Below are 27,536 nucleotides of genomic sequence, written 5' to 3'. Positions count from 1 at the left end.
TACTTTTTTTCCACCCTTGGTGTGATTGCCCTACTTTTGACCGGGTCCTTAAATATGTCTTTTGCGTGCCGGAGCATACCAGGGAGCATAGGCAGGCTTTGGTAGGAGCTGTGGGTGGAGGAGAGTGTGTTGAACAAGAAATCATCCTCGACCTGTTCTGAGTGGAGGCTTACGTTGTGAAATTGTGCTGCTCTAGCCACCACCTGAGAGTACGCGGTGCTGTCTTCTGGTGGAGATGGTTTTGTAGGGTATGCCTCCGGGCTGTTATCTGACACTGGGGCGTCGTATAGGTCCCATGCGTCCTGATCTTGGTCACCCTGGCTCATGGTGGTGTGAGCTGGGGAGTGTGATGGCGTTTGTGCTGGTGAAACGTTAATCACGGGCGGAGGAGAGGGTGGTGGTGTAACTCTTTTCACCACTTTTGGTTGTGGTGCTTGTTCCGTCTGGAACTCCAACCTTCTCTTTCTCCTAATGGGGGGAAGGGTGCTTATTTTTCCTGTCCCCTCTGAATGAAGATACGCTTTTGCGTATGGTCCACATCAGTTGCTTGTAGCTCTTCCTCAAACCTATGCTTTTGCATTTGGGAGGTTAGCGAGTGCTCTTCTGTATAAGAGCCTGAAGCTGGGTCGCTTGCAGTTTGTTTCGGCATCGAAACTTTCTCTGCGTGTTTTTTCGGCTCTGAGGTGACTTTTTTCCTTTTCGGGGCCGAAACCTCTCGGCGTCGATCTGTTTCGGTGCCGCTGTCTCGGCGTCGAGCCGTGTCCACACCGGCATCTCGGTGTCGAGGCTTGTCTCCAGCACTTTCTCGGTCCCGAGAAGGCTGCGTGCCGGTGTCTCGACCGGAGTCGGACGATCTCGGCACTGTTTGGGCCTTTTTCGGTGCCGACGGTCGGTCACCGAATTTATGGGTCGAGCCATGGCCTGGTGGCAGTGGCGTCCCCTGGGCCTTGTAAATGTTTCTTTGTGTGGTTTTCGACGTCTTACTCACGGTTTGTGTATCGTCGAATCCTTCGGAGTCTGAGTCTTGGATCGAGAAGGTACCTTCCTCTTCTTGTTCCTCGAACTCCCGTTGGGCTGTCGGTGCGGACGCCATTTGAAGTCTTCTGGCTCGACGGTCTCGGAGTGTTTTTCGGGACCGGAACGCACGACAGGCCTTGCAGGTGTCTTCGCTGTGCTCAGGTGACAGGCACAGGTTGCAGACCAAGTGTTGGTCTGTGTAGGGGTATTTATTGTGGCATTTGGGGCAGAAACGGAACGGGGTCCGTTCCATCGGCGTTCTTCAGCACGCGGTCGGGCCGACCAGGCCCCGACGGAGGATCGAAAAACTACCCCGAAGGGCACCGGAGCTCTTCGATCTTCGATGCGGTGTGGAATCTAAGTACGCCGATCCCGAACGCAACAATACCGACGAAAATCTTCCGAAATTAACTATTTTTTCCGTTCCGAAACTCGGAGCGACAGGAACACGTCCGAACCCGATGGCGGAAAAAAAACAATCGAAGATGGAGTCGACGCCCATGCGCAATGGAGACAAAAGGAGGAGTCACTCGGTCCCGTGACTCGAAAGACTTCTTCGAAGAAAAACAACTTGTAACACTCCGTCCCAACACCAGATGGCGAGCTATTGCAGAACATGCGTATCTACAGCGACAGATGCCATCGAACATTATATTACGTGTTGACGTTGTCTCTGCCACTCAACGTGGTCCTTGAAGGGTAGTTCACATATGGAGTAGGGAAACGTGGTTTGGCAAGGAAGACTGAAGGCTGCAAAAAAGCATTGACATTGTTACCCTCCCCTCCCTTCTCCGAGTAGCAGTTGGTGAACAAGGACTCCCTCTTTTTCTCTTGCTGGTCCCTTGATCAGGGTCAACATCCCACCGAGGTTGAAAGTCTTCGGTTCGAATATCTGTGAAGCCTTGCCACTACCACCATCGTGATCTGAGGCAGACAGTCAGCATGTGGCACTGTCTTTATGTACTTGCTGCCACCCTCTTGGAGTAAACCCTTCAAAGTTATGGGTGTATTCCAAGGCAGAGACCCCTAGCAGAAACCTAAAAGGCAAAAATAGAAAAAAACTCAATAAAATGGCCCATACCTATCAACTGCAACTTTGAGATCGTGACGCGTTGTGTGAGATAAATGTAATTAACAAAAAAAGCTATAGTCTATGGCAAAGCTACAAAAACAGATTCCAGAACTGAATGTTCTGGCAGATAAAGACATCTGGCCAATGCGTGAACGCTAACTCGATTCTAGAGAACTTGTCGAATTCGAATGTTGACTGGAAGCAGTCACTCTTTAGCAGAATACAAGCATGTGAATCTATGATCGATTCATACTTGAGAAATGAGGGCGCTCTACGCTGGAGTTCAACAGTGTACCCCTAAACATCCTCATCGCCCCCTCAAAATACAACAGAGGCTTGCAGGAACAATAGGTCTCCAGTAGGGAAAACAGGACTATGTGGAAGACATTGCATCTCTTGCATAGGGAATAATATGCTTTTATCCCCCAAAAACCTTTTTAAAATAAACACAACCACATATACTTTAACATGAACAGGGCATGGGTAAGATGAAATTTGTAGGACAGCGAAGTCTGAGAATTGTAACAAAAGGAGGCTGCTTTAGGATGTTCAAGGGGAGACATCTTAAATAGATTTGTGGATATTCACCTATTTTTAGATTTTGGCTTAAAGACAGGTTAGCCATCTTGCCAGCCTCATGTCATAAAAAACAAGCATTTACAATGCAAAGGGTCTCGCATTTGCCTGAGTTAGAGCTATTAGCGTTGTAATGAAAATGTCACTTACCCAGTGTACATCTGTTCGTGGCATTAGTCGCTGTAGATTCGCATGTTTTGCATAGCTCGCCATCTGGTGTTGGGCCGGAGTGTTACAAGTTGTTTTTCTTCGAAGAAGTCTTTCGAGTCACGGGACCGAGTGACTCCTCCTTTTGTCTCCATTGCGCATGGGAGTCGACTCCATCTTCGATTGTTTTTCCCCGCAGAGGGTGAGGTAGGAGTTGAATTGTAGTAATAGTGCCCATGCAATGGAGTGACTAAGTATGTACCTATTTAAGGTTGAGATGATACATATACAAATAGTTGAAGGTAACTTCCAAACTGCTACAGGCTCCCGGGGAGGCGGGTGGGCACATGCGAATCTACAGCGACTGATGCCACGAACAGATGTACACTGGGTAAGTGACATTTTCAGTTCGATGGCATCTGTCGCTGTAGATATGCATGTTTTGCATAGACTAGTAAGCAGTTATCTCCCCAAAAGCGGTGGATCAGCCTGTAGGAGTGGAAGTAGTCTGAAATAATGTTCTTAATACGGCTTGACCTACTGTGGCTTGTTGTGCGGACAGCACGTCTACACAGTAGTGCTTTGTAAATGTGTGAGGCGTAGACCATGTGGCTGCCTTACATATTTCGTGCATTGGAATATTCCCTAGGAAGGCCATGGTAGCGCCTTTCTTTCTGGTTGAGTGTGCCCTTGGTGTAATGGGCAGCTGTCGTTTAGCTTTAAGGTAGCAGATTTGGATGCATTTAACTATCCATCTGGCTATACCTTGTTTTGATATTGGGTTTCCTGCATGAGGTTTTTGAAATGCAATAAATAGTTGTTTAGTCTTTCTGATGTTTTTTGTTCTGTCAATGTAATACATCAATGCTCTTTTGACATCTAATGTATGTAGTGCCCTTTCAGCTACGGTATCTGGTTGTGGAAAGAACACTGGAAGTTCCACTGTTTGATTTAGATGGAACGGTGAAATAACCTTTGGCAAAAATTTAGGATTAGTCCTTAGGACGACCTTATTCTTGTGTAGTTGTATAAAAGGTTCTTGTATTGTAAACGCCTGAATCTCGCTTACTCTTCTTAGGGAAGTAATGGCGATGAGAAATGCAACCTTCCAGGTTAGGAACTGTATTTCGCAGGAGTGCATGGGTTCAAAAGGTGGACCCATAAGTCTAGTTAGGACAACATTTAGGTTCCATGAAGGAACAGGTGGTGTTCTTGGTGGTATAATTCTCCTAAGGCCCTCCATGAATGCTTTAATGACTGGTATCTTATATAGGGAAGTTGAATAGGTAGTCTGCAGGTATGCAGATATTGCTGCAAGGTGTATTTTAATGGAAGAGAAAGCCAGGTTAGATTTTTGTAAGTGAAGCAAGTAACCCACTACATGTTCTGGAGTTGTGTGTAATGGTTGTATTTGATTAATATGGCAGTAGCAAACAAACCTCTTCCATTTACTTGCATAGCAGTGCTTGGTGGATGGCCTTCTGGCTTGCTTTATGACTTCCATACATTCTTGGGTAAGTTGTAAGTGCCCGAATTCTAGGATTTCAGGAGCCAGATTGCTAGATTCAGCGATGCTGGATCTGGGTGTCTGATCTTTTGGTTGTGTTGTGTCAACAGATCTGGCCTGTTGGGCAATTTGATGTAGGGTACTACTGATAGGTCTAGCAGCGTTGTGTACCAGGGTTGCCTTGCCCAAGTTGGTGCTATTAATATGAGTTTGAGTTTGTTTTGACTGAGTTTGTTTACCAGGTAAGGAAGGAGAGGGAGAGGAGGAAAAGCGTAAGCAAATATCCCTGACCAGTTCATCCATAGGGCATTGCCTTGGGACTGTTTGTGTGGGTATCTGGATGCGAAGTTTTGGCATTTTGCGTTCTCCTTCGTCGCAAACAAGTCTATTTGAGGTGTTCCCCAGAGTTTGAAATAGGTGTTCAGAATTTGGGGGTGAATTTCCCATTCGTGGACCTGTTGGTGATCTCGAGAGAGATTGTCTGCGAGTTGATTTTGGATCCCTGGTATAAATTGTGCTATTAGGCGAATTTGGTTGTGAATTGCCCAACGCCAAATTTTTTGTGCTAGCAGGCTTAACTGCGTGGAGTGCATCCCCCCTTGCTTGTTTAGATAATACATTGTTGTCATGTTGTCTGTCTTGACAAGAATGTATTTGTGAACTATTATTGGTTGGAAAGCTTTTAGTGCTTGAAAAACTGCTAGAAGTTCTAGGTGATTTATATGCAGTTTTGTTTGATGTACGTTCCATTGTCCTTGTATGCTGTGTTGATCGAGGTGTGCTCCCCACCCTGTCATGGAAGCATCTGTTGTTATTACGTATTGTGGCACTGGGTCTTGGAAAGGCTGCCCTTTGTTTAAATTTATGTTGTTCCACCACAGAAGCGAGAGGTAAGTTTGGCGGTCTATTAACACCAGATCTAGAAGATGACCCTGTGCTTGAGACCACTGTGATGCTAGGCACTGTTGTAAGGGCCTCATGTGCAGTCTTGCGTTTGGGACAATGGCTATGCATGAAGACATCATGCCTAGGAGTTGTAATATCATCTTTGCTTGTATCTTTTGTGTTGGATACATGCGTTGTATGATGGTGTTGAAATTTTGAATTCTTTGGGGACTTGGAGTGGCTACTCCTTTTGTTGTGTCTATTATGGCTCCTAGGTATTGTTGTACCTTGCACGGCAGAATGTTGGATTTCGTGAAGTTGACGGTGAACCCTAGTTTGAAGAGGGTTTGTATGATCTGATTTGTGTGATTTGAGCACTCTATTAACGAATGGGCCTTGATTAGCCAGTCGTCTAGATATGGGAACACATGTATTTGCTGCCTTCTGATGTGTGCAGCGACTACTGCTAGACATTTGGTAAAGACTCTTGGTGCGGTTGTTAATCCGAAAGGCAGTACCTTGAATTGGTAATGTATTCCTTTGAATACAAACCTTAGGTATTTCCTGTGCGATGGGTGTATTGGTATATGGAAATACGCGTCCTTGAGGTCTAAAGTTGTCATGTAGTCGTGTAGTTTTAGCAATGGTAATACTTCTTGTAGTGTGACCATGTGAAAGTGGTCTGATTTGATTAATGTGTTCACTATTCTGAGGTCTAGGATTGGTCTCAGCGTTTTGTCCTTCTTTGGTATCAGAAAGTACAGTGAGTAAACTCCTGTGTTTATTTGTGTGTTTGGCACTAATTCGATTGCATTCTTTTGCAATAGTGCCTGCACTTCTATCTCCAGGAGATTGGAATGATGTTTTGTCAAATTTTGTGCTTTTGGTGGTATGTTTGGAGGGAACTGTAGAAATTCTATGCAATAACCATGTTGGATAATTGCTAGAACCCAAGTGTCTGTAGTGATTTCCTCCCATGCTTTGTAATAATGACCTATTCTTCCCCCCACTGGTGTTGTGTGGAGGGGGTGAGTGACATGTGAGTCATTGTTTAGTAGTAGGGGTTTTGGGGCTTTGAAATTTTCCTCTATTCCTAGGGAATTGCCCTCCTCTATATTGTCCCCGAAAACCTCCTCTGTACTGTCCCTGGTAACTGGACGGTGTTGCCTGTGAGGTGCTGGCTTGTGTGCTCTGACCCCGAAACCCCCCTCTAAAGGGTGTTTTACGGAATGTGCTGTAATTCCCTCTGCTCTGCGGGGAGTAGAGTGCGCCCATGGCTTTAGCAGTGTCCGTGTCTTTTTTGAGTTTCTCAATCGCTGTGTCCACTTCTGGACCGAACAGTTCTTTTTCGTTAAAAGGCATATTGAGAACTGCTTGCTGAATCTCTGGTTTAAATCCAGACGTTCGGAGCCATGCATGCCTTCTGATAGTTACAGATGTATTAATTGTCCGTGCAGCTGTATCTGCAGCGTCCATGGAGGAGCGGATTTGGTTGTTGGAAATGGTCTGTCCCTCCTCAACCACTTGTTTTGCCCTATTTTGTAGGTCCTTGGGCAGATGGTCAATGAGATGTTGCATCTCATCCCAATGGGCTCTGTCATAGCGCGCAAGTAGTGCCTGGGAGTTCGCGATGCGCCACTGGTTTGCAGCTTGTGCTGCGACTCTTTTACCAGCTGCATCGAACTTGCGGCTTTCTTTATCTGGGGGTGGTGCATCTCCAGATGTGTGGGAGTTGGCCCTTTTCCTAGCTGCTCCTACAACGACAGAGTCTGGTGGCAGCTGTGTAGTGATGAAAGCCGGGTCTGTAGGAGGCGCCTTATACTTTTTTTCCACCCTTGGTGTGATAGCCCTACTTTTGACCGGCTCCTTAAAGATTTCTTTTGCGTGCCGGAGCATACCAGGGAGCATAGGCAGGCTTTGGTATGAGCTGTGGGTGGAGGAGAGTGTGTTGAATAAAAAGTCATCCTCGACCTGTTCTGAGTGGAGGCTTACATTGTGAAATTGTGCTGCTCTAGCCACCACTTGAGAATACGCAGTGCTGTCCTCTGGTGGAGATGGCTTCGTAGGGTATGCCTCCGGACTGTTATCTGACACTGGGGCGTCGTACAAGTCCCATGCGTCTTGATCTTGGTCACCCTGGCTTATGGTGGTGTGAGCTGGGGAGTGTGATGGAGTTTGTGCTGGTGAGACGTTAATCACAGGTGGAGGAGAGGGTGGTGGGGTAACTTTTTTCACCACTTTTGTTTGTGGTGTTTGTTCAGTTTGGAACTCCAATCTTCTCTTTCTTCTAATAGGGGGAAGGGTGCTTATTTTTCCTGTCCCCTGCTGTATGAAAATACGCTTTTGCGTATGGTCTACATCAGTTGAGTGTAGCTCTTCCTCAAACCTATGCTTTTGCATTTGGGAGGTTAGCGAGTGCTCTTCTGTATAAGAGCCTGAAACTGGGTTGGTTGCAGTTTGTTTGGCACCGAAACCCTGTCTGCATCTTTTTTCGGCTCCGAGGTGACTTTTTTCTTTTTCGGGGCCGAAACCTCTCGGCGTCGATCTTCTTCGGTGCCGCTGTCTCGGCGTTGAGCCGTGTCTACACCGGTATCTCGGTGTCGATGCTTGTCTCCAGCACTTTCTCGGTCCCGAGAAGGCTGCGTGCCGGTGTCTCTACCGGAGTCGGACGATCTCGGCACTGTTTGGGCCTTTTTCGGTGCCGACGGTCGGTCACCGAATTTATGGGTCGAGCCATGGCCTGGTGGCAGTGGCGTCCCCTGGGCCTTGTAAATCTTCTTCTGAGTGGTTTTCGACGTCTTACTCACGGTTTGTGTATCGTCGAATCCTTCGGAGTCCGATTCTTGGATCGAAAAGGTTCCCTCCTCTTCTTGTTCCTCGAACTCCCGGTGGGCTGTCGGCGCGGACGCCATCTGAAGTCTTCTGGCTCGACGGTCTCGGAGTGTTTTTCAGAACCGGAACGCACGACAGGCCTCGCAGGTGTCTTCACTGTGCTCAGGTGACAGGCACAGGTTGCAGACCAAGTGTTGGTCTGTATAGGGGTATTTATTGTGGCATTTGGGACAGAAACGGAACGGGGTCCGTTTCCATCGGCGTTCTTCTGCACGCGGTCAGGCCGACCAGGCCCCGATGGGGGATCGAAAAAATTACCCCGAAGGGCACCGGAGCTCTTCGATCTTAGACGCGGTGTTGAATCTAACTACGCCGATCCCGAACGCAACAATACCGACGAAAATCTTCCGAAATTAGCTATCTTTCCGTTCCGAAACTCGGAGCGACAGGAACACGTCCGAACCCGATGGCGGAAAAAAAACAATCGAAGATGGAGTCGACGCCCATGCGCAATGGAGACAAAAGGAGGAGTCACTCGGTCCCGTGACTCGAAAGACTTCTTCGAAGAAAAACAACTTGTAACACTCCGGCCCAACACCAGATGGCGAGCTATGCAAAACATGCGTATCTACAGCGACAGATGCCATCGAACATTCCATTACTGGACTTTTCTTGCAACGTAAATTGAAAATGAAAAGTAAAACAGTTGACCTAAGGGAGCCGATTCAAAGTGCCACAGCCGAGCATGAGCCAGAAGGAGAGACTCAAAAGGAAAAATACGTGCGCTTGCAGTCAAACATATCGGCAAACGTGCAATTATACGTGTAACAGGGTAAATGGCCAAGGAGGAAACAAAATTGCTCCAAGGACAGACAAAACGTAAAGCATTTACCAATGATAACAAAGGATTGTTGAAATGCAAGCTGATGAACGAATGATAGTGATGGGCGTGGTTAAAAGCCCACAGAGAGATTACAACAGGCCAGAGCGCTCGCGCGCTCGACCTAAGAACAACAAATTAAAAATACATATTTATATACATAGATGGGCTTTGACTCTTTTCATTCACTGGTCTTTCACATGTTTGCGTCCACCCGCTGCAGCATTCAGGATGGGTGAATTAGTAAGCCCATTTCTACTTTTGTGACATATGCTTACAATACAAATGAAAAACAAATGTAACCATTGCAGCAGTTTGCTAAAGCAGACCTATGGGCTTCCTAAAGGTAGCTGGAGGAGGTGTGTGACTGACAGCTGTTGTCACGACAGCCCCCTACATCATGTCTGGGGCCCGGAATGGTTCTTCCTGAGGGCTGTGTTGTAATTTACAGGGGTTTCACAGTGAAGAATCATGGAACATAACTTCCTATGATGTCATCATTATGCTACTTAGCAATCTTAAAATCTGAACAATCCTCCTTTTTGGTCACAGGATGTTGGCAAGTGTGCACAAGGGTAGACACATGTCTTCTAGTTTAGTATGGGTTGGCATGTGCACCCTCTGGGCACCAGTCACCACGCAACCCGGACCAGCTCACAACTGATGCGCAAACATCACACACAGTACTTACTGTCCGGTTTGACTGTCACGAGGATGGGTTTGGACCGGATATCAGGCTGCCTCTGCCAGTTGTCCGCGGTGGACAGTACCCAGGGGGTCACGGTGCAGAAATGGCTGCCAAAGTCCTGCTCCTCGCAGCCGTATACCCTCAGCCGGAACTCCATGGCGCTCACCCGATCCACACCCACATCGCTGCTGCCATTCCGGGGTGCCTGCATCACCACAGCTCGTCGGTCCAGTGAAGCCAAGAAAACAGGGGCTTTGTCCAGGGCAGTGGAGCGGACGGCAAACCAGGAGACATCAAAGGACATATCATCTAGAGTGGAGGGAAGAAGGAAAATGGACAGACATCCATGAGACATGGGCTCTGCACTCCAATACACAGACACTACTATAACCAACAACTGAAGCACCCTCTGTGGATCACCATCCCAAAAGAAGCCTCCTGCCAAGACCACCACCACCAATTAACGCACCCTGCCTAGAACAGCGCTCCAAAACAACCTGCCATGGTGTGAAAGAGCACCCCGCTCCATGCTGGAGTGTGCGATCCAACACCTTGCACCAATGCACATCACCCCAATACTCAGCACGCCTTGAAGGAATCGCACCAGTCAACACACCAGTTCTCTACTACAAACCTGACCACACCAAACACCCTACAGCATAGCTCACCAAGCCCCACCACACAATCCCACATCACTCCACCACCACCATGCCACACTTCATCCCACCACACCATGATCTGACACTCTCCTAAGCACTACACGCCCTATCACACTCTGCGGCAATTTAACAAACCAATTAAATCATTCCACATTAAAAGCTCACAAAAATGCCACCGCCCACCTCACTACACTGTAAATCACCTAGCACCTGCCATATCATGACTGCCCTACCTTCTGCTCCTGTCCTCTTTTCTACTTCTCATCTCTCCGTTGCACGCCCTCCCTCGTTTTCACTTCTTCCACCTCCCTTCACTTCGACTCTCCGTCCTTTTTCCTACTTTCACTTTTCTTCCTACCCCCTACTGCCTGCCTCTCCAAATTTCAGCTCCCTCCTCCACCCTTTTCTCTTTGTCCTTTTCTGTACACCTAGTCAACACTTTTTAAGTTTATTCTTTCCCCCGCTCTTGCGGCTTTCATCCTCACCCTCTTCTCTGCTGTCTTTAAGTCAACTATTTGCCTTCTTCTCCTCCTTGAATCTTTCTACCCTCCCCTGATCTCCTCTCCCCTTCCATCGACTTCACCCGCTCACTCCCTCTGGCTTCCTTTTCTCCACTCCTCTCACCTCTTGCAACCCTGCTCTCTTCCCAACCCCTGTGTTATTTTTGCTTCCCTATGTTCTCTTTTCTCTTCCCGTCATTCTGCTCACTCTGTTCCTTATGATGTTCACTCTCGTTTCCTCATGCACTCTCTCCAAAACCTTCCTCCTGTCTGCACTCTTTGTCCTTTCCTCTCTCACGACGTCACTTCACAACTTCATTTTGTATCAAATCACAACAAGCGACTCCACACCCCATCATGTCACACCAGGCACCACTCACCACCGCCTTAGACTAGACATCCCGCCACATCACCACAGACCACACCTTAACAACTCTCTGCAATGCCCATCACACTCCTTGGGGAACCACAACACACTACAATAAACACTACACACACCTCCATCACTCTACCCACCCCACTACACTACCGCGTCCCATAATGCCAATACCACACAAGCTGCTGTGACATACCACTCATAATACTCGCCACCAAACCACACCACCCACACCCCTCTCAGACCACAGGGTTTTCATTGACCTCCCTCAACAGAGAGCTTCCATTGGGAACCTAACAGATCGAACTGTTTCTTCCACATGAAGCGCCGCGAAGCCAGTAATTTGCAAATGTTTCGCTATACCAAAAGATGTAACCTAACAGCACTTGCAAACTTGACAAACCAAGCCTGTATCGTAACTGCTATGCTAGGAGCCGTACCCAAGTGCCATGTAATTTCCCTTTCTTGTCACACAATTTTGTCAACCCTGACGCATACTTTGGTTCTCCATTCAACACAGAATTCCAATAATCCTTTCCTATGGTACACTGTTCTCAGCAGATGGGGTGGATCTCAGAAGGGGTGTGCAGACTGAACATGAGACTTGGGGTGCTTTACTAGAGTGCCCCGCAGAGTGGAGGGCAATGCTTCCATTGCACCATAACTGCAGACAGTGGAGCCTTAATGCCACCTGTGCCAAGGCTCGTTGTGGCAGTAAGGGATAGAGACAGAGTTCCAGCCAGGTGGTGAAGTGTGTGGAATTGGACAGTACCTATGCACAGGCCAGAAGGAGAGGGGGGGCGTGTGGCAAAGGTCAGTACCTGTGGTCAGGCCAGGTGGGTGTGTGGCACAGGATAGAACCTGTACTCAGGACAGGCGGAGAGGTAGGTGTGTGGCACATGGCAGGCCCTGTACGCAGGCTAGGTGGGAACCGGCGAGGTGAGTGCTCAGAACAGGACAGTACCTGTACCCAGGCTAGGAGGCGAACAGAGAGATGGGTGTGTGGCACAGGACAGTACCTGTACACAGGTTAGGTGGTGAGGCGGGTGTCTGGCCCAATACCTGTACCCAAGCCAGGTGGCGAGGTGGGTGTGTGGCACAGGACCTGTACCCAGGATAGGTGACAACTGGTAAGGGGGGTGTACGGAACATGGCAGTACCTGTGCCCAGGCTTGGTGGCGACCAGACAGGTGGAGAGGTGGGTGTGTGACACAGAACAGTGCCTGTACACAAGGTGGGTGCATTGCACAAGATAGTACCTGTACCCAGGCTAGGTGGAGAGACGGTTGTGTGAGAAAGAGCAGCCAGCCCTACCAGCTGGTGAGCTGGATCCCTGGCACAGGAAAGAACCTATACCCAGGCCAGGTGTAGAGGTGGGTGCATGTAACAGGATGATACCTGTTCCCAGGCCAGGTGGCGAGCAGCCAGGTGGACAGGCGGGTACGTGTAACAGGATATTACCTGTACCCCGGTCAGGTGGCGAGGCGGGTGCGTGTAATAGGACAGTACACGTGCCCAGGCCTGGCGGCAAGCAGCCACGTGGAGAGGCAGATGCGTGTGACAGGACAGTGCCTGTACCCAGGTCAGGTGGCGAGCAGCCAGGTGGAGAGGTGGGTGCGTGTATCACGACAGTACTTGCCCCCAAGCCAGGTGGGGACCAGCCAGGTGGAGAGGTGTGTGAGAGAAACAGGACAGTACCTGTAACCAGGCCAGGTGGCGACCAGCCCAGTGGAGAGGTGGGTGCGTGTAACAGTACAGCACCTGTGGCCAGGTGGCGAGGCGGGTGCGTGTAACAGGACAGTACCTGTACCCATGCGGCCACCAGCCTGGTGCAGAGGCAGCACTTGTGGCCAGGTGGCGAGGCGGGTGCGTGTAACAGGACAGCACCTGTGGCCAGGTGGCGAGGCGGGTGCGTGTAACAGGACAGCACCTGTGGCCAGGCGGCGAGGCGGGTGCGTGTAACAGGACAGTACCTGTGGCGAGGCGGCGAGGCGGTGCGTGTAACAGGACAGTACCTGTGGCCAGGCGGCGAGGCGGGTGCGTGTAACAGGACAGCACCTGTGGCCAGTTGGCGAGGCGGGTGCGTGTAACAGGACAGCACCTGTGGCCAGGCGGCGAGGCGGGTGCGTGTAATAGGACAGTACCTGTGGCCAGGCGGCGAGGCGGGTGCGTGTAACAGGACAGTACCTGTGGCGAGGCGGGTGCGTGTAACAGGACAGTACCTGTGGCCAGGCGGCGAGGCGGGTGCGTGTAACAGGACAGTACCTGTGGCGAGGCGGCGAGGCGGGTGCGTGTAACAGGACAGTACCTGTGGCCAGGTGGCGAGGCGGGACAGTACCTGTGGCCAGGCGGCGAGGCGGGTGCGTGTAACAGGACAGCACCTGTGGCCAGGCGGCGAGGCAGGGGGGCGGAACAATACATTACCTGGATCCAGAGCCGGCCCTTGGATGGTGATGACGCAGTGCAGCTCCACCCTCTCTCCCTGGTACACGGATGGACTGTCCGAATGCACCGAGACGTTAAAGACTGGACCTGGGGTGATACAGAAGGAATAAAAGTGAGGATGAAGACCGGCTTTTAAACATGTATTTATGACCGGCGCCAGCGGAAGGCAAATACGATAATACCTTTTATCAGTATACACAGTAGTTGTTGGGTTCTCGCACAGAGGCATGACAAACACAGCTATCGTTGCACATTAATACTCTTGGTCACAGATGCTACATACAATCTGGTAACACAGGGATCACAGTTTAGTCTCCAGCACCTACCACTAGGTGGCGTCTGCTACAAGAGGGCTGATGCCAGGGGCGGCTTCTCTGTTAGGGCGGAGGAACGTCGCCCCCCTCCGACAGTAGCAGCAGAACCTGCAAACCTTTCAGAAAAAAAGGATAATAAACTATGTTTATTATCCTTTCTCTCAGAAAGCGGCGGGCCATAGGGGTGACGAGCAGTGAGGGGGAGTGCACAGCACTCCCCCTCAAGAGCGCATGTGTGTTTGGCCAGCCGTCACGGGCTGGACAAACACACATGCGCACAGGCTTCTCTCCAGCCTAGCAACACAGTTGCCAGGCTGGAGAGAGCCTGTGAGGCTCCCAGTCTGCGTGGGTGCGCCATGGCTGGGCGCTCCCAGCCAATCCAGCATCAGGATTGGCCGCAAGGCAGGCTGGGAGGCTGTGCCTGCACCGACGATGGAAAGGAGAGCGGGTCGGCGGATCACGTACGTTTTTTTTCTTTATTTATTAAATGTACCCCCCAACTCCCCACCTCCCCTCTCGCGCTGCACCCGCACTGCCCCTTTTTAGCACTGCGAGCCATGACTGGCTGATGCCCAAATTAATCCATTCTATTGCCAGCGCGAAGCAAATCTGTGCACAGAGACCACCAAATATATTTGCACCTGAAGCATGAGGAATCCATTTTATCGTAAGTTTATCACCGAAAACCGTTTCAACGCCTCGTCAGGGGTAGTAAACGCTAGAAATACAATTACAAAAATGTTTTTTTTTTTTACTGTATTTATTGATTCAGCACCTTGAGACCCTCACGGCTAATTTGCCATGCTTTATAAATCAGTGATTGAAATCCTTGATTGATTGATTTTCAAAAGAGGGTGAAAATCAGGTTATTGTACTATGGTCACACATCGAGTCAAACAGCATCAGAAGACGTGACCCAGCCCCTTCCAAAACATGAGGCAACGCGGCACTCAGGCTTATGCCGATGGGAAGAGACAAGCTGCAACGCAAGAGGGCACAGGATGGCCACAGGGCAAGGAGCGTGTGTATAAAACAGAAGACATTATAATCAGGTGTGAACAAAAACCCCTTACATACAATCCATGTTTGGTGGAACCACCTCAATATATCCATCCACGCCCAGAACACCATACAGAGAAGGGAATATTCTGCTACAAGTTTAAAATGGGAAAACCGAATTGGAAGAAAGACCTAACAGTTGGTCTAAGAACCTCCACCTTAGCTCACATTTCCTCCGCGCCTCCTACTGCGCAAGATTGAATCTCAGAATTTGCAGATACTACAATACATGGTTGTTGGGCTGAAATTTGTGGACCCCCTACACGCACATCTCACGGAGCTTTACATTAAATCAATATAGTCTACCCACTGAGGATGACAAGGAATGCCCAAAGAGATGGACACTTATGTGGACATGCAAATCTGCGCCCTGGAGCTGTAGACAAACATCAGTTCATCTCACACGAGCCACCAAGGAAAGGCTTGGAACCACACAAGAAAGTGACACCGATGGCCACTCGAGAACAACTCCAGGGTGACCTAAGAACATGGATGCCCGTGAGCGACTCTCACAGGGTGAACAAAAAATAAACAGCAAAATGCCAATTTCCAAATACCTGAGATGGTTGCTGTAGGAAGTTGGCTCTGTATGTGCTATTTCAAAGTAAGGAATAGCATGCACAGAGTCCAAGGGTTCCCCTTAGAGGTAAGATAGTGGCAAAAAGAGATAATACTAATGCTCTATTTTGTGGTAGTGTGGTCGAGCAGTAGGCTTATCAAAGGAGTAGTGTTAAGCATTTGTTGTACATACACATAGACAATAAATGAGGTACACACACTCAGAGACAAATCCAGCCAATAGGTTTTGTTATAGAAAAATACCTTTTCTTAGTTTATTTTAAGAACCACAGGTTCAAATTTTACATGTAATATCTCATTTGAAAGGTATTGCAGGTAAGTACTCTAGGAACTTTGAATCATTACTTTAGCATGTATACTTTTTACATAAAACACAATAAGCTGTTTTAAAAGTGGACACAGTGCAATTTTCACAGTTCCTGGGGGAGGTAAGTTTTTGTTAGTTTTGTCAGGTAAGTAAATCACTTACAAGTCTCAGGTTTGGGTCCAAGGTAGCCCACCGTTGGGGGTTCAGAGCAACCCCAAAGTTATCACACCAGCAGCTCAGGGCCGGTCAGGTGCAAAGGTCAAAGAGGTGCCCAAAACGCATAGGCTATAATGGAGAGAAGGGGGTGCCCCGGTTCCAGTCTGCCAGCAGGTAAGTACCCGCGTCTTTGGAGGGCAGACCAGGGGGGTTTTGTAGGGCACCGGGGGGGACACAAGTCAGCACAAAAAGTACACCCTCAGCAGCGCGGGGGCGGCCGGGTGCAGTGTGCAAACACGCGTCGGGTTTTCAATGGAAGTCAATGAGAGATCGAGGGATCTCTTCAGCGTCGCAGGCAGGCAAGGGGGGGCTCCTCGGGGTAGCCACCACCTGGGCAAGGTAGAGGGCCTCCTGGGGGTCACTCCTGCACAGAAGTTCTGTTTCTTTAGGGGCTGGGGGCTGCGGGTGCAGGGTCTTTCCCAGCCGTCGGGAAATGGAGTTCAGACAGTCGCAGTCAGGGGGAGCCTGGGGATTCCCTCTGCAGGCGTCGCTGTGGGGGCTCAGGGGGGACAACTTTGGTTACTCACAGTCGTAGAGTCGCCGGAGGGTCCTCCCTGAGTTGGTTGTTCTCCACCAGTCGAATCGGGGTCGCCGGGTGCAGTGTTGCAAGTCTCACGCTTCTTGCGGGGAGTTGCAGGGGTCTTTAAATCTGCTCCTTGTAACAAAGTTGCAGTTCTTTTGGAGCAGTGCCGCTGTCCTCTGGAGTTTCTTGTCTTTTTCGAAGCAGGGCAGTCCTCAGAGGATTCAGAGGTCGCTGGTCCCTTGGAAAGCGTCGCTGGAGCAGGTTTCTTTGGAAGGCAGGAGACAGGCCGGTAAGTCTGGGGCCAAGGCAGTTGGTGTCTTCTGTTCTTCCTCTGCAGGGGTTTGTCAGCTCAGCAGTCCTTCTTCTTGTTAGTTGCAGGAATCTGTTTTTCTAGGTTCAGGGGAGCCCTTAAATACTAAATTTAAGGGCGTGTTTAGGTCTGGGGGGTTAGTAGCCAATGGCTACTAGCCCTGAGGGTGGGTACACCCTCTTTGTGCCTCCTCCCAAGGGGAGGGGGTCACATCCCTAATCCTATTGGGGGAATCCTCCATCTGCAAGATGGAGGATTTCTAAAAGTTAGAGTCACTTCAGCTCAGGACACCTTAGGGGCTGTCCTGACTGGCCAGTGACTCCTCCTTGTTGTTTTCTTGGTTTCCTCCAGCCTTGCCGCCAAAAGTGGGGGCCGTGGCCGGAGGGGGCGGGCAACTCCACTAAGCTGGAGTGTCCTGTGGTGCTGTGACAAAGGGGTGAGCCTTTGAGGCTCACCGCCAGGTGTTACAGCTCCTGCCTGGGGGAGGTGTTAGCATCTCCACCCAGTGCAGGCTTTGTTACTGGCCTCAGAGTGACAAAGGCACTCTCCCCATGGGGCCAGCAACATGTCTCTAGTGTGGCAGGCTGCTGGAACCAGTCAGCCTACACAGATAGTCGGATAGGTTTCAGGGGGCGCCTCTAAGGTGCCCTCTGTGGTGTATTTTACAATAAAATGTACACTGGCATCAGTGTGCATTTATTGTGCTGAGAAGTTTGATACCAAACTTCCCAGTTTTCAGTGTAGCCATTATGGTGCTGTGGAGTTCGTGTAAAACAGACTCCCAGACCATATACTCTTATGGCTACCCTGCACTTTGTGAGAAAGTAGCCTCTTTCTAGCCTTGTTACCCCCACTTTTGGCCTGTTTGTGAGTGTATGTCAGGGTGTTTGTCACTGTTTTCACTGTCTCACTGGGATCCTGATAGCCAGGCCCCAGTGCTCATAGTGAAAACACTATGTTTTCAGTATGGTTGTTATGTGTCACTGGGATCCTGCTGGTCAGGACCCCAGTGCTCATAGGTTTGTGGCCTATATGTATGTGTCACTGGGACCCTGTCACACAGGGCCCCAGTGCTCATAGGTGTGCATGTACATGTTCCCTGTGTGGTGCCTAACTGTCTCACTGAGGCTCTGCTAACCAGAACCTCAGTGGTTATGCTCTCTCATTACTTTCAAATTGTCACTAACAGGCTAGTGACCATTTTTACCAATTTACATTGGCTTACTGGAACACCCTTATAATTCCCTAGTATATGGTACTGAGGTACCCAGGGTATTGGGGTTCCAGGAGATCCCTATGGGCTGCAGCATTTCTTTTGCCACCCATAGGGAGCTCTGACAATTCTTACACAGTCCTGCCACTGCAGCCTGAGTGAAATAACGTCCACGTTATTTCACAGCCATTTTACACTGCACTTAAGTAACTTATAAGTCACCTATATGTCTAACCTTTACCTGGTAAAGGTTAGGTGCAAAGTTACTTAGTGTGTGGGCACCCTGGCACTAGCCAAGGTGCCCCCACATTGTTCAGAGCCAATTCACTGAACTTTGTGAGTGCGGGGACACCATTACACGCGTGCACTACATATAGGTCACTACCTATATGTAGCTTCACCATGGTAACTCCGAATATGGCCATGTAACATGTCTATGATCATGGAATTGCCCCCTCTATGCCATCCTGGCATAGTTGGCACAATCCCATGATCCCAGTGGTCTGTAGCACAGACCCTGGTACTGCCAAACTGCCCTTCCTGGGGTTTCACTGCAGCTGCTGCTGCTGCCAACCCCTCAGATAGGCATCTGCCCTCCTGGGGTCCAGCCAGGCCTGGCCCAGGATGGCAGAACAAAGAACTTCCTCTGAGAGAGGGTGTGACACCCTCTCCCTTTGGAAAATGGTGTGAAGGCAGGGGAGGAGTAGCCTCCCCCAGCCTCTGGAAATGCTTTCTTGGGCACAGATGTGCCCAATTCTGCATAAGCCAGTCTACACCGGTTCAGGGACCCCTTAGCCCCTGCTCTGGCGCGAAACTGGACAAAGGAAAGGGGAGTGACCACTCCCCTGACCTGCACCTCCCCTGGGAGGTGTCCAGAGCTCCTCCAGTGTGCTCCAGACCTCTGCCATCTTGGAAACAGAGGTGCTGCTGGCACACTGGACTGCTCTGAGTGGCCAGTGCCACCAGGTGACGTCAGAGACTCCTGCTGATAGGCTCCTTCAGGTGTTAGTAGCCTTTCCTCTCTCCTAGGTAGCCAAACCCTCTTTTCTGGCTATTTATCGTCTCTGTCTCTGGGGAAACTTCAGATAACGAATGCAAGAGCTCATCCGAGTTCCTCTGCATCTCTCTCTTCACCTTCTGATAAGGAAACGACCGCTGACCGCGCTGGAAGCCTGCAAACCTGCAACATAGTAGCAAAGACGACTACTGCAACTCTGTAACGCTGATCCTGCCGCCTTCTCGACTGTTTTCCTGCTTGTGCATGCTGTGGGGGTAGCCTGCCTCCTCTCTGCACCAGAAGCTCCGAAGAAATCTCCCGTGGGTCGACGGAATCTTCCCCCTGCAACCGCAGGCACCAAAAAGCTGCATTACCAGTCCCTTGGGTCTCCTCTCAGCACGACGAGCGAGGTCCCTCGAATCCAGCGACGCTGTCCAAGTGACCCCCACAGTCCAGTGACTCTTCAGCCCAAGTTTGGTGGAGGTAAGTCCTTGCCTCACCTCGCTGGGCTGCATTGCTGGGAACCGCGACTTTGCAAGCTACTCCGGCCCCTGTGTACTTCCGGCGGAAATCCTTCGTGCACAGCCAAGCCTGGGTCCACGGCACTCTAACCTGCATTGCACGACTTTCTAAGTTGGTCTCCGGCGACGTGGGACTCCTTTGTGCAACTTCGGCGAGCACCGTTTCACGCATCCTCGTAGTGCCTGTTTCTGGCACTTCTCCGGGTGCTACCTGCTTCAGTGAGGGCTCTTTGTCTTGCTCAACGTCCCCTCTCTCTGCAGGTCCAATTTGCGACCTCCTGGTCCCTCCTGGGCCCCAGCAGCGTCCAAAAACGCCAAACGCACGATTTGCGTGTAGCAAGGCTTGTTGGCGTCCTTCCGGCGAGAAAGCACTTCTGCACGACTCTCCAAGGCGAGAGGGATCCGTCCACCAAAGGGGAAGTCTCTAGCCCTTTTCGTTCCTGCAGAAACCTCAGCTTCTTCTGTCCAGTCGAAGCTTCTTTGCACCCGCAGCTGGCATTTCCTGGGCATCTGCCCATCTCCGACTTGCTTGTGACTTTTGAACTTGGTCCCCTTGTTCCACAGGTACCCTAGATTGGAAATCCACAGTTGTTGCATTGCTGGTTTGTGTCTTTCCTGCATTATTCCTCTAACACGACTCTTTTGTCCTTAGGGGAACTTTAGTGCACTTTGCACTCACTTTTCAGGGTCTTGGGGAGGGTTATTGTGCTAACTCTCACTATTTTCTAATAGTACCAGCGACCCTCTACAACGTCACATAGGTTTGGGGTCCATTCGTGGTGCGCATTCCACTTCTGGAGTATATGGTTTGTGTTGCCCCTATCCCTATGTTTCCCCATTGCATCCTATTGTAACTATACATTGTTTGCACTGTTTTCTAAGACTATACTGCATATTTTTGCTATTGTGTATATATATCTTGTGTATATTTCCTATCCTCTCACTGAGGGTACACTCTAAGATACTTTGGCATATTGTCATAAAAATAAAGTACCTTTATTTTTAGTATAACTGTGTATTGTGTTTTCTTATGATATTGTGCATATGACACTAAGTGGTACTGTAGTAGCTTCACACGTCTCCTAGTTCAGCCTAAGCTGCTCTGCTAAGCTACCATTATCTATCAGCCTAAGCTGCTAGACACACTATACACTAATAAGGGATAACTGGGCCTGGTGCAAGGTGCAAGTACCCCTTGGTACTCACTACAAGCCAGTCCAGCCTCCTACATTGGTTGTGCAGTGGTGGGATAAGTGCTTGAGACTACTTACCACTCTTGTCATTGTACTTTTCATAAGAGAAAAATATACAAAACAAGGTCAGTGTATATACACATAGCCAAAAAGTTTTGCATTTCCTCTTTTCACTCTTTTCTAAAGTGCTGAAAAGTACTTCTAAACTTTCAAAAAGTTCTTAAAAGTTTAAAAAGTTTTTTTCTGTCTTTCCAAAAAGTTCTGAAAACTTTTTTCTCTTTTTCTATCACTTTAATTCTCTCTAAAAAATGTCTGGCACAATGTCTAAGGTTTTGCTTAGACACTGTAGGGGCACAGTGCTCATGCACTGGTGCCCTCACCTATGGTATAGTGCACCCTGCCTTAGGGCTGTAAGGCCTGCTAGAGGGGTGTCTTACCTATACTGCATAGGCAGTGAGAGGCTGGCATGGCACCCTGAGGGGAGTGCCATGTCGACTTACTCATTTTGTTCTCACTAGCACACACAAGCTGGTAAGCAGTGTGTCTGTGCTGAGTGAGGGGTCCCTAGGGTGGCATAAGACATGCTGCAGCCCTTAGAGACCTTCCCTGGCATCAGGGCCCTTGGTACTAGAAGTACCAGTTACAAGGGACTTACCTGGGTGCCAGGGTTGTGCCAATTGTGGAGACAATGGTACATTTTAGGTGAAGGAACACTGGTGCTGGGGCCTGGTTAGCAGGGTCCCAGCACACTTCTCAGTCAAGTCAGCATCAGTATCAGGCAAAAAGTGGGGGGTAACTGCAACAGGGAGCCATTTCTTTACAGTTGCCTAACAATGACTCGAGGAATCCATCAGGAATGACTCTTCAAGCTACTTACAAGAACTCGCACAGGTCACACAAGAATGGCTGGCAGGGCCTCCCAAGATTGACTTACACACGACCACCCAAGAAATAACACAAACATCCAAGCATGATGCATACAGGGACACTGAGCATTACTCACACAGAGCCACCAAGCAATGGCTCACACTGGGCTAACAAGCAAGGTTACCCACTGGGCTGCCAAACAATGGAACACCTCGGGCTGCTAAATAATGGCTCCCACTGGGCAGGCAAACAATGGCATCCGTTGGACCACCAACAAACAATGGCTCCTAATGGGCAGCCAAACAATGGCTTCCAATGGACAGCCAAACAATGGCTCCCCCTGAGATGCCAAACAATGGTTCCCCCTGAGATGCCAAACAATGGCTCCCCCTTGGGCTGCCAAATGATAGCTCCCCCTGGGCTGCCAAGCAATGTCTCTCATTGGTCGGCCAAGCAATGGCAACCACTGGGGTGTCAAATGGCTCCCACTTGGGTGCCAAACAGTGGGTTCGACCAGGCTGCCAAACAACAGCATCCATTGGGCCACCAACAAACTACGGATGCTATTGGGAAGCCAAACAATGGCTCCCACTGGGTCGTCAAACATGGGGTCCCATCAGGTTGTCAAACAATGGCTCCCACTGGGCTGCCAAACAATGGCTCCCAATGAGCCACACTAGAAGTAGCTAAACAGAAACACCTAAGCTCAACACATACAAGGTCACAGCTCACACAGGGCCCCCAAACAACGGATTCACCACCAGGTAAGGACTGACGCACCCAAGAATGACTGACGGAGACACCCAAGAATGGCCCAGACACGACCATTCAAAATGTTCCCAGTAGTTGTAATACACAAGCCCCTTAGACAGGCAACCTGCTGACTGTGCCTGGCATTTGGCAAAGTGACTGGCTCTGTGCAGTCTCACAGCAGCCAATAGAAACACACAACAAGCAAGCCTAGAGTGCTAAACATCAGACTGTCACAGGGCTCAAACATCACAACAAGCAAGCCTAGAGTGCTAAACATCAGACTGTCACAGGGCTCAAACATCACAACAAGCAAGCCTAGAGTGCTAAACATCAGACTGTCACAGGGCTCAAACATCACAACAAGCAAGCCCAGAGTGCTAAACATCAGACTGTCACAGGCTCAAACATCACAACAAGCAAGCCCAGAGTGCTAAACATCAGACTGTCACAGGGCTCAAACATCACAACAAGCAAGCCTAGAGTGCTAAACATCAGACTGTCACAGGCTCAAACATCACAACAAGCAAGCCCAGAGTGCTAAACATCAGACTGTCACAGGGCTTAAACATCACAACAAGCAAGCCTAGAGTGCTAAACATCAGACTGTCACAGGGCTCAAACATCACAACAAGCAAACCTAGAGGGTTAAACATCAGACACACGGGTCTCAAACATCACAACAAGCAAGCCTAGAGTGCTAAACATCAGACTGTCACAGGCTCAAACATCACAACAAGCAAGCCTAGAGTGCTAAACATCAGACTGTCACAGGCTCAAACATCACAACAAGCAAGCCTAGAGTGCTAAACATCAGACTGTCACAGGCTCAAACATCACAACAAGCAAGCCTAGAGGGTTAAACATCAGACACACGGGTCTCAAACATCACAACAAGCAAGCCTAGAGTGCTAAACATCAGACTGTCACAGGGCTCAAACATCACAACAAGCAAGCCTAGAGTGTTAAACATCAGACTGTCACAGGGCTCAAACATCACAACAAGCAAGCCTAGAGTGCTAAACATCAGACTGTCACAGGCTCAAACATCACAACAAGCAAGCCCAGAGTGCTAAACATCAGACTGTCACAGGCTCAAACATCACAACAAGCAAGCCCAGAGTGCTAAACATCAGACTGTCACAGGCTCAAACATCACAACAAGCAAGCCTAGAGGGTTAAACATCAGACTGTCACAGGGCTCAAACATCACAACAAGCAAGCCTAGAGTGCTAAACATCAGACTGTCACAGGCTCAAACATCACAACAAGCAAGCCCAGAGGGATAAACATCAGACTGTCACAGGCTCAAACATCACAACAAGCAAGCCCAGAGTGCTAAACATCAGACTGTCACAGGGCTTAAACATCACAACAAGCAAGCCTAGAGTGCTAAACATCAGACTGTCACAGGGCTCAAACATCACAACAAGCAAACCTAGAGGGTTAAACATCAGACACACGGGTCTCAAACATCACAACAAGCAAGCCTAGAGTGCTAAACATCAGACTGTCACAGGCTCAAACATCACAACAAGCAAGCCCAGAGTGCTAAACATCAGACTGTCACAGGCTCAAACATCACAACAAGCAAGCCTAGAGGGTTAAACATCAGACACACGGGTCTCAAACATCACAACAAGCAAGCCTAGAGTGCTAAACATCAGACTGTCACAGGGCTCAAACATCACAACAAGCAAACCTAGAGGGTTAAACATCAGACACACGGGTCTCAAACATCAGACACAATACATCAGTCTCATTCCACCTGACACAAGTCTACCATGAGATCGTGCCTGGCGTCAGGCAACCATTCATGAGAAAGGAAACTTGGAGTTAGCAGGCTGGAATGTAAAAGTATTGCTTTAATGCAACAGCTAAACCATGACACCAAGTTGTTCCGGCATTTGATGCGTAAAGCCTTGTCCTCAGTAGGCGAGGGTTTCTGTAACCGCTTACTCAGCTCTGAAAGTTTACATATTTATAGGAGTCTGAAGGTCGACTGCATACTAATCCCAACGGTTTCAGTTTCTGCAGCTGCATAACTAGTTTCCTTTTTATCACATGATGTCTACTGCAGCCCTGTGTATGAAAACATATACATTTGTATTCTGAGCTTGTGTATTTTAGCTTGTATGCTCCGGTGATCCTGAGGAATCTCGGTTTTCCACAGCTGTAGAATTCAGACTATTTTTCTTTTTATTAATGGCGTGAGCGCAGATTTCTTGGACAGATACGTGTCTCTGTGCACACAGTTAGTGTTCAAGTATTTTATGTGCATCAGAATAAAAGGGACTTGAGCCACAAGATGTGCCCAAGATCACCCAGTGTTAGAAGCTGGAGGTCAGGAACCAGGTCTCCTGGTGTGACAGGTGGGGACTATACCACTAGTCCACTTTGTAATATGTTGCAGAATATGGTATGTTTATATTGCAGTTACTGTGAGGTCACAACAGGGCCAGTCCACAGCGCCAATCACAGAGACCTACAGAAAGGACATTTTGAGGTAACTGGCAGAGTTTGGCACGACGAAGCATGCTGGGACAGCATCCACCGTCAGTTAAAGAGCCCACCAGACGGTGCATAAAATGAGAAGGGTCCAGCTAGATCCTGGATCCCGCAGGCACTACTCAGCCGGATCAGAGATCTTAGTCGACCCCCATTAAAATACGCTGAACTTACCCCAGTGTAATCTGTCTACACTGGTCCACTTTAAACATCACCTGCATGTTGTCTGCTTTAGGTTCGGGAAAGTAACTTACAGGTGGTGATCTTCTTTTCACTTCCGGGTAGGAACACCAGAAAGAACTCCCTTAAACGGGCATCAACCCTCTTTATTTTAGGTCGAGCCCGCAAGCGCTTTGACATGTTGTAAGTATTGTCGGCTTTTAACCATGCCCACCACACGCCTACCACACTCACTCGTTCGTGGGCTTGCCTTTCAAAAATCCTTTGTTACCATTGGTAAATGCTTTACATTTGTCCCTCCTTGGGGCAGTTTTGTTACCATCTCGGCCATTGACTCTGTTACATGGATAATTGCACTATTGCCGATACGTTTGCTGCAAGTGAACTTCTTTTTCCTTTTGTGTCTCTCCTTTCACTGATGCTCATGGCGGCCGTGGCACTTTGAATCGGCTCTCTTATGTCAACTGTTTTACTTTTCATTTTCAATTTATGTGGCAAGAAAAGTCGAGTTAGGAATTTACAACTCCAATAGCTCTAACTTGAGCAAACGTGAGACTCATTGCATTGCAAATGCTTGTTTGGAGTCCCATTGTGGCTTTGATATTTCCAGAACCTAACACCTGCGTGCCACTGCTATGCAGGGAAACAAAGTAGCCCAGCTTATTTTCACTTCACAGTGCTTAAGAGAAACTATGATTTGTACGCAGGGGTTTAAAAAAAATAAAAAACTTTATTCAACCCCTCTACGTAACAAATGCATGTGCTGTAAAACTATCATATGTACCTGTACTAATAATTACACTAATAACGATTTAAATAGCACTTTCTATTGTATTTTTTATTTAAATTCTTTGATTACCCTACTCATCCCACAGTAGGGTGTTAGAGGACTTTACACCACACATAGATGTACACAGACAATGAACCATACAAGTAAATCAATGTACAGGGAATGTAATGGAAAACAATGAGGGTTACAGGGTGTAATAGTCACATATAATCCATACTGGTAGGAATTATATGTGCTTGGTCTGGGGGAACAGAAACTTGTGGTTTAAAACTTAATGCACCATCTGAGGTTGTCTGTAATATTAGGACTTCATTAGTACCCAAAGGAACAGTTTTTAGCAATTTTAGATTAACAATCGATTGAGAAAAAAAAAAAGACAATAAAATTGTAAACCTATGCCCTGAAATTGACACGCAGTTGCTTGATGCTGAGGCATAGCCTCAATGAGCTATATTAGGATTGTAACTAAAGATAGGATCTCTGTGAAAAAAGTACTAAATCACTGAGCTATCTAAATAAAATACAAATCCGATCCACAGGTTCCACGGTGCGCTTTGCAGCAAGCTATTAACCCTCTATGCTACTTTCGGATGAGTCACACCTGTGACAAGCACAACATAGGTCTCTCCAGCAAGTGCTTTAACCACCAGAAGTATCTTACCGTTATCACTGCTTTCTGAAGACTGCTGGGCACACAAACAGCTCTGCAGCAAGCGCCTTAACCCCATAATATATTTTTAAAATACGGTGTGGTAGAAACCAATTAAGTAAACAAGAACAGATTTAAGGTCACATTTGTCCTTGTTGCTAATTTCCTTGCAGCAGAGATTTTAATAAATAAATAGATAAGAGGAATGCCAGGAGGCTTTTCATGAATCCAACCCGCTTGACTCCACCCCTTTTCTGCTGAGATGTCTTGACCACCAATTTATGGGATCTTGTGTACAAAGAGGGCAATTAGTGAATTCATGGGCAGACTTTAGGACAATGTAGCATCCTCCACCTGCGTAGTGAGCTACACAGACCTAGAAAAAAGACTGCGTGTAAGGTCATTGGCAGAGTTTGACACAATGCAGCATCCTCTGTCCACGCGGTCAGTTACAGAGAAAGGACTGCAAGTGAGGTCACTAGCAGAGTATGACACAATGTAGCATCCTCTGTCCGCGCGGTCAGTTACAGAGAAAGGACTGCAAGTGAGGTCACTAGCAGAGTATGAAACAATGAAGCATCCTCTGTCCGCGCGGTCAGTTACAGAGAAAGGACTGCAAGTGAGGTCACTAGCAGAGTATGACACAATGTAGCATCCTCTGTCCGCGCGGTCAGTTACAGAGAAAGGACTGCAAGTGAGGTCACTAGCAGAGTATGAAACAATGAAGCATCCTCTGACCACCCGGTTACTTACAGAGAAAGGACCGTTGGTGAGGTCACCGGCGGAGTATGACACAATGAAGCATCCTCTGACCACCCGGTCAGTTACAGAGAAAGGACTGTTAGTGAGGTCACTGAGAGTATGACAATACGCAGCATCCTCTGACCGCACTCACTGTCAGTTACAGAGAAAGGACCGCTAGCGAGGTCACTGGCAGAGTATGACACAATGTAGCATCCTCTGTCCGCGCGGTCAG

The 27,536-nt window shown here is 48.7% G+C and overlaps 1 protein-coding gene across 2 annotated transcripts in view; it reads right to left on the bottom strand.

Moving 5' to 3' along the window:
* Positions 1–27,536, bottom strand: part of PTGFRN (prostaglandin F2 receptor inhibitor) — a 378,388-nt gene that overhangs the window by 32,946 nt on the left and 317,906 nt on the right. For both annotated transcript variants that reach the window (XR_011194649.1, XM_069202804.1), the window contains exons 7-8: positions 13,564–13,671; positions 9,608–9,913 (exon numbers count right to left, since the gene is read on the bottom strand). Coding sequence is in view for 1 of the 2 variants with exons in the window: in XM_069202804.1 (XP_069058905.1) it covers positions 9,608–9,913; positions 13,564–13,671 (414 nt within the window). In the remaining variant the exon portion in view is untranslated. The remainder of the gene's footprint in view (positions 1–9,607; positions 9,914–13,563; positions 13,672–27,536) is intronic.

This window comes from Pleurodeles waltl, chromosome 8, assembly GCF_031143425.1.
Source record: "Pleurodeles waltl isolate 20211129_DDA chromosome 8, aPleWal1.hap1.20221129, whole genome shotgun sequence".
In the NCBI taxonomy this organism is placed as follows: Eukaryota; Metazoa; Chordata; class Amphibia; order Caudata; family Salamandridae; genus Pleurodeles; species Pleurodeles waltl.
Note: the sequence above shows the minus strand (reverse complement) of the source record. Positions and strands in the feature narration are given on the sequence as shown.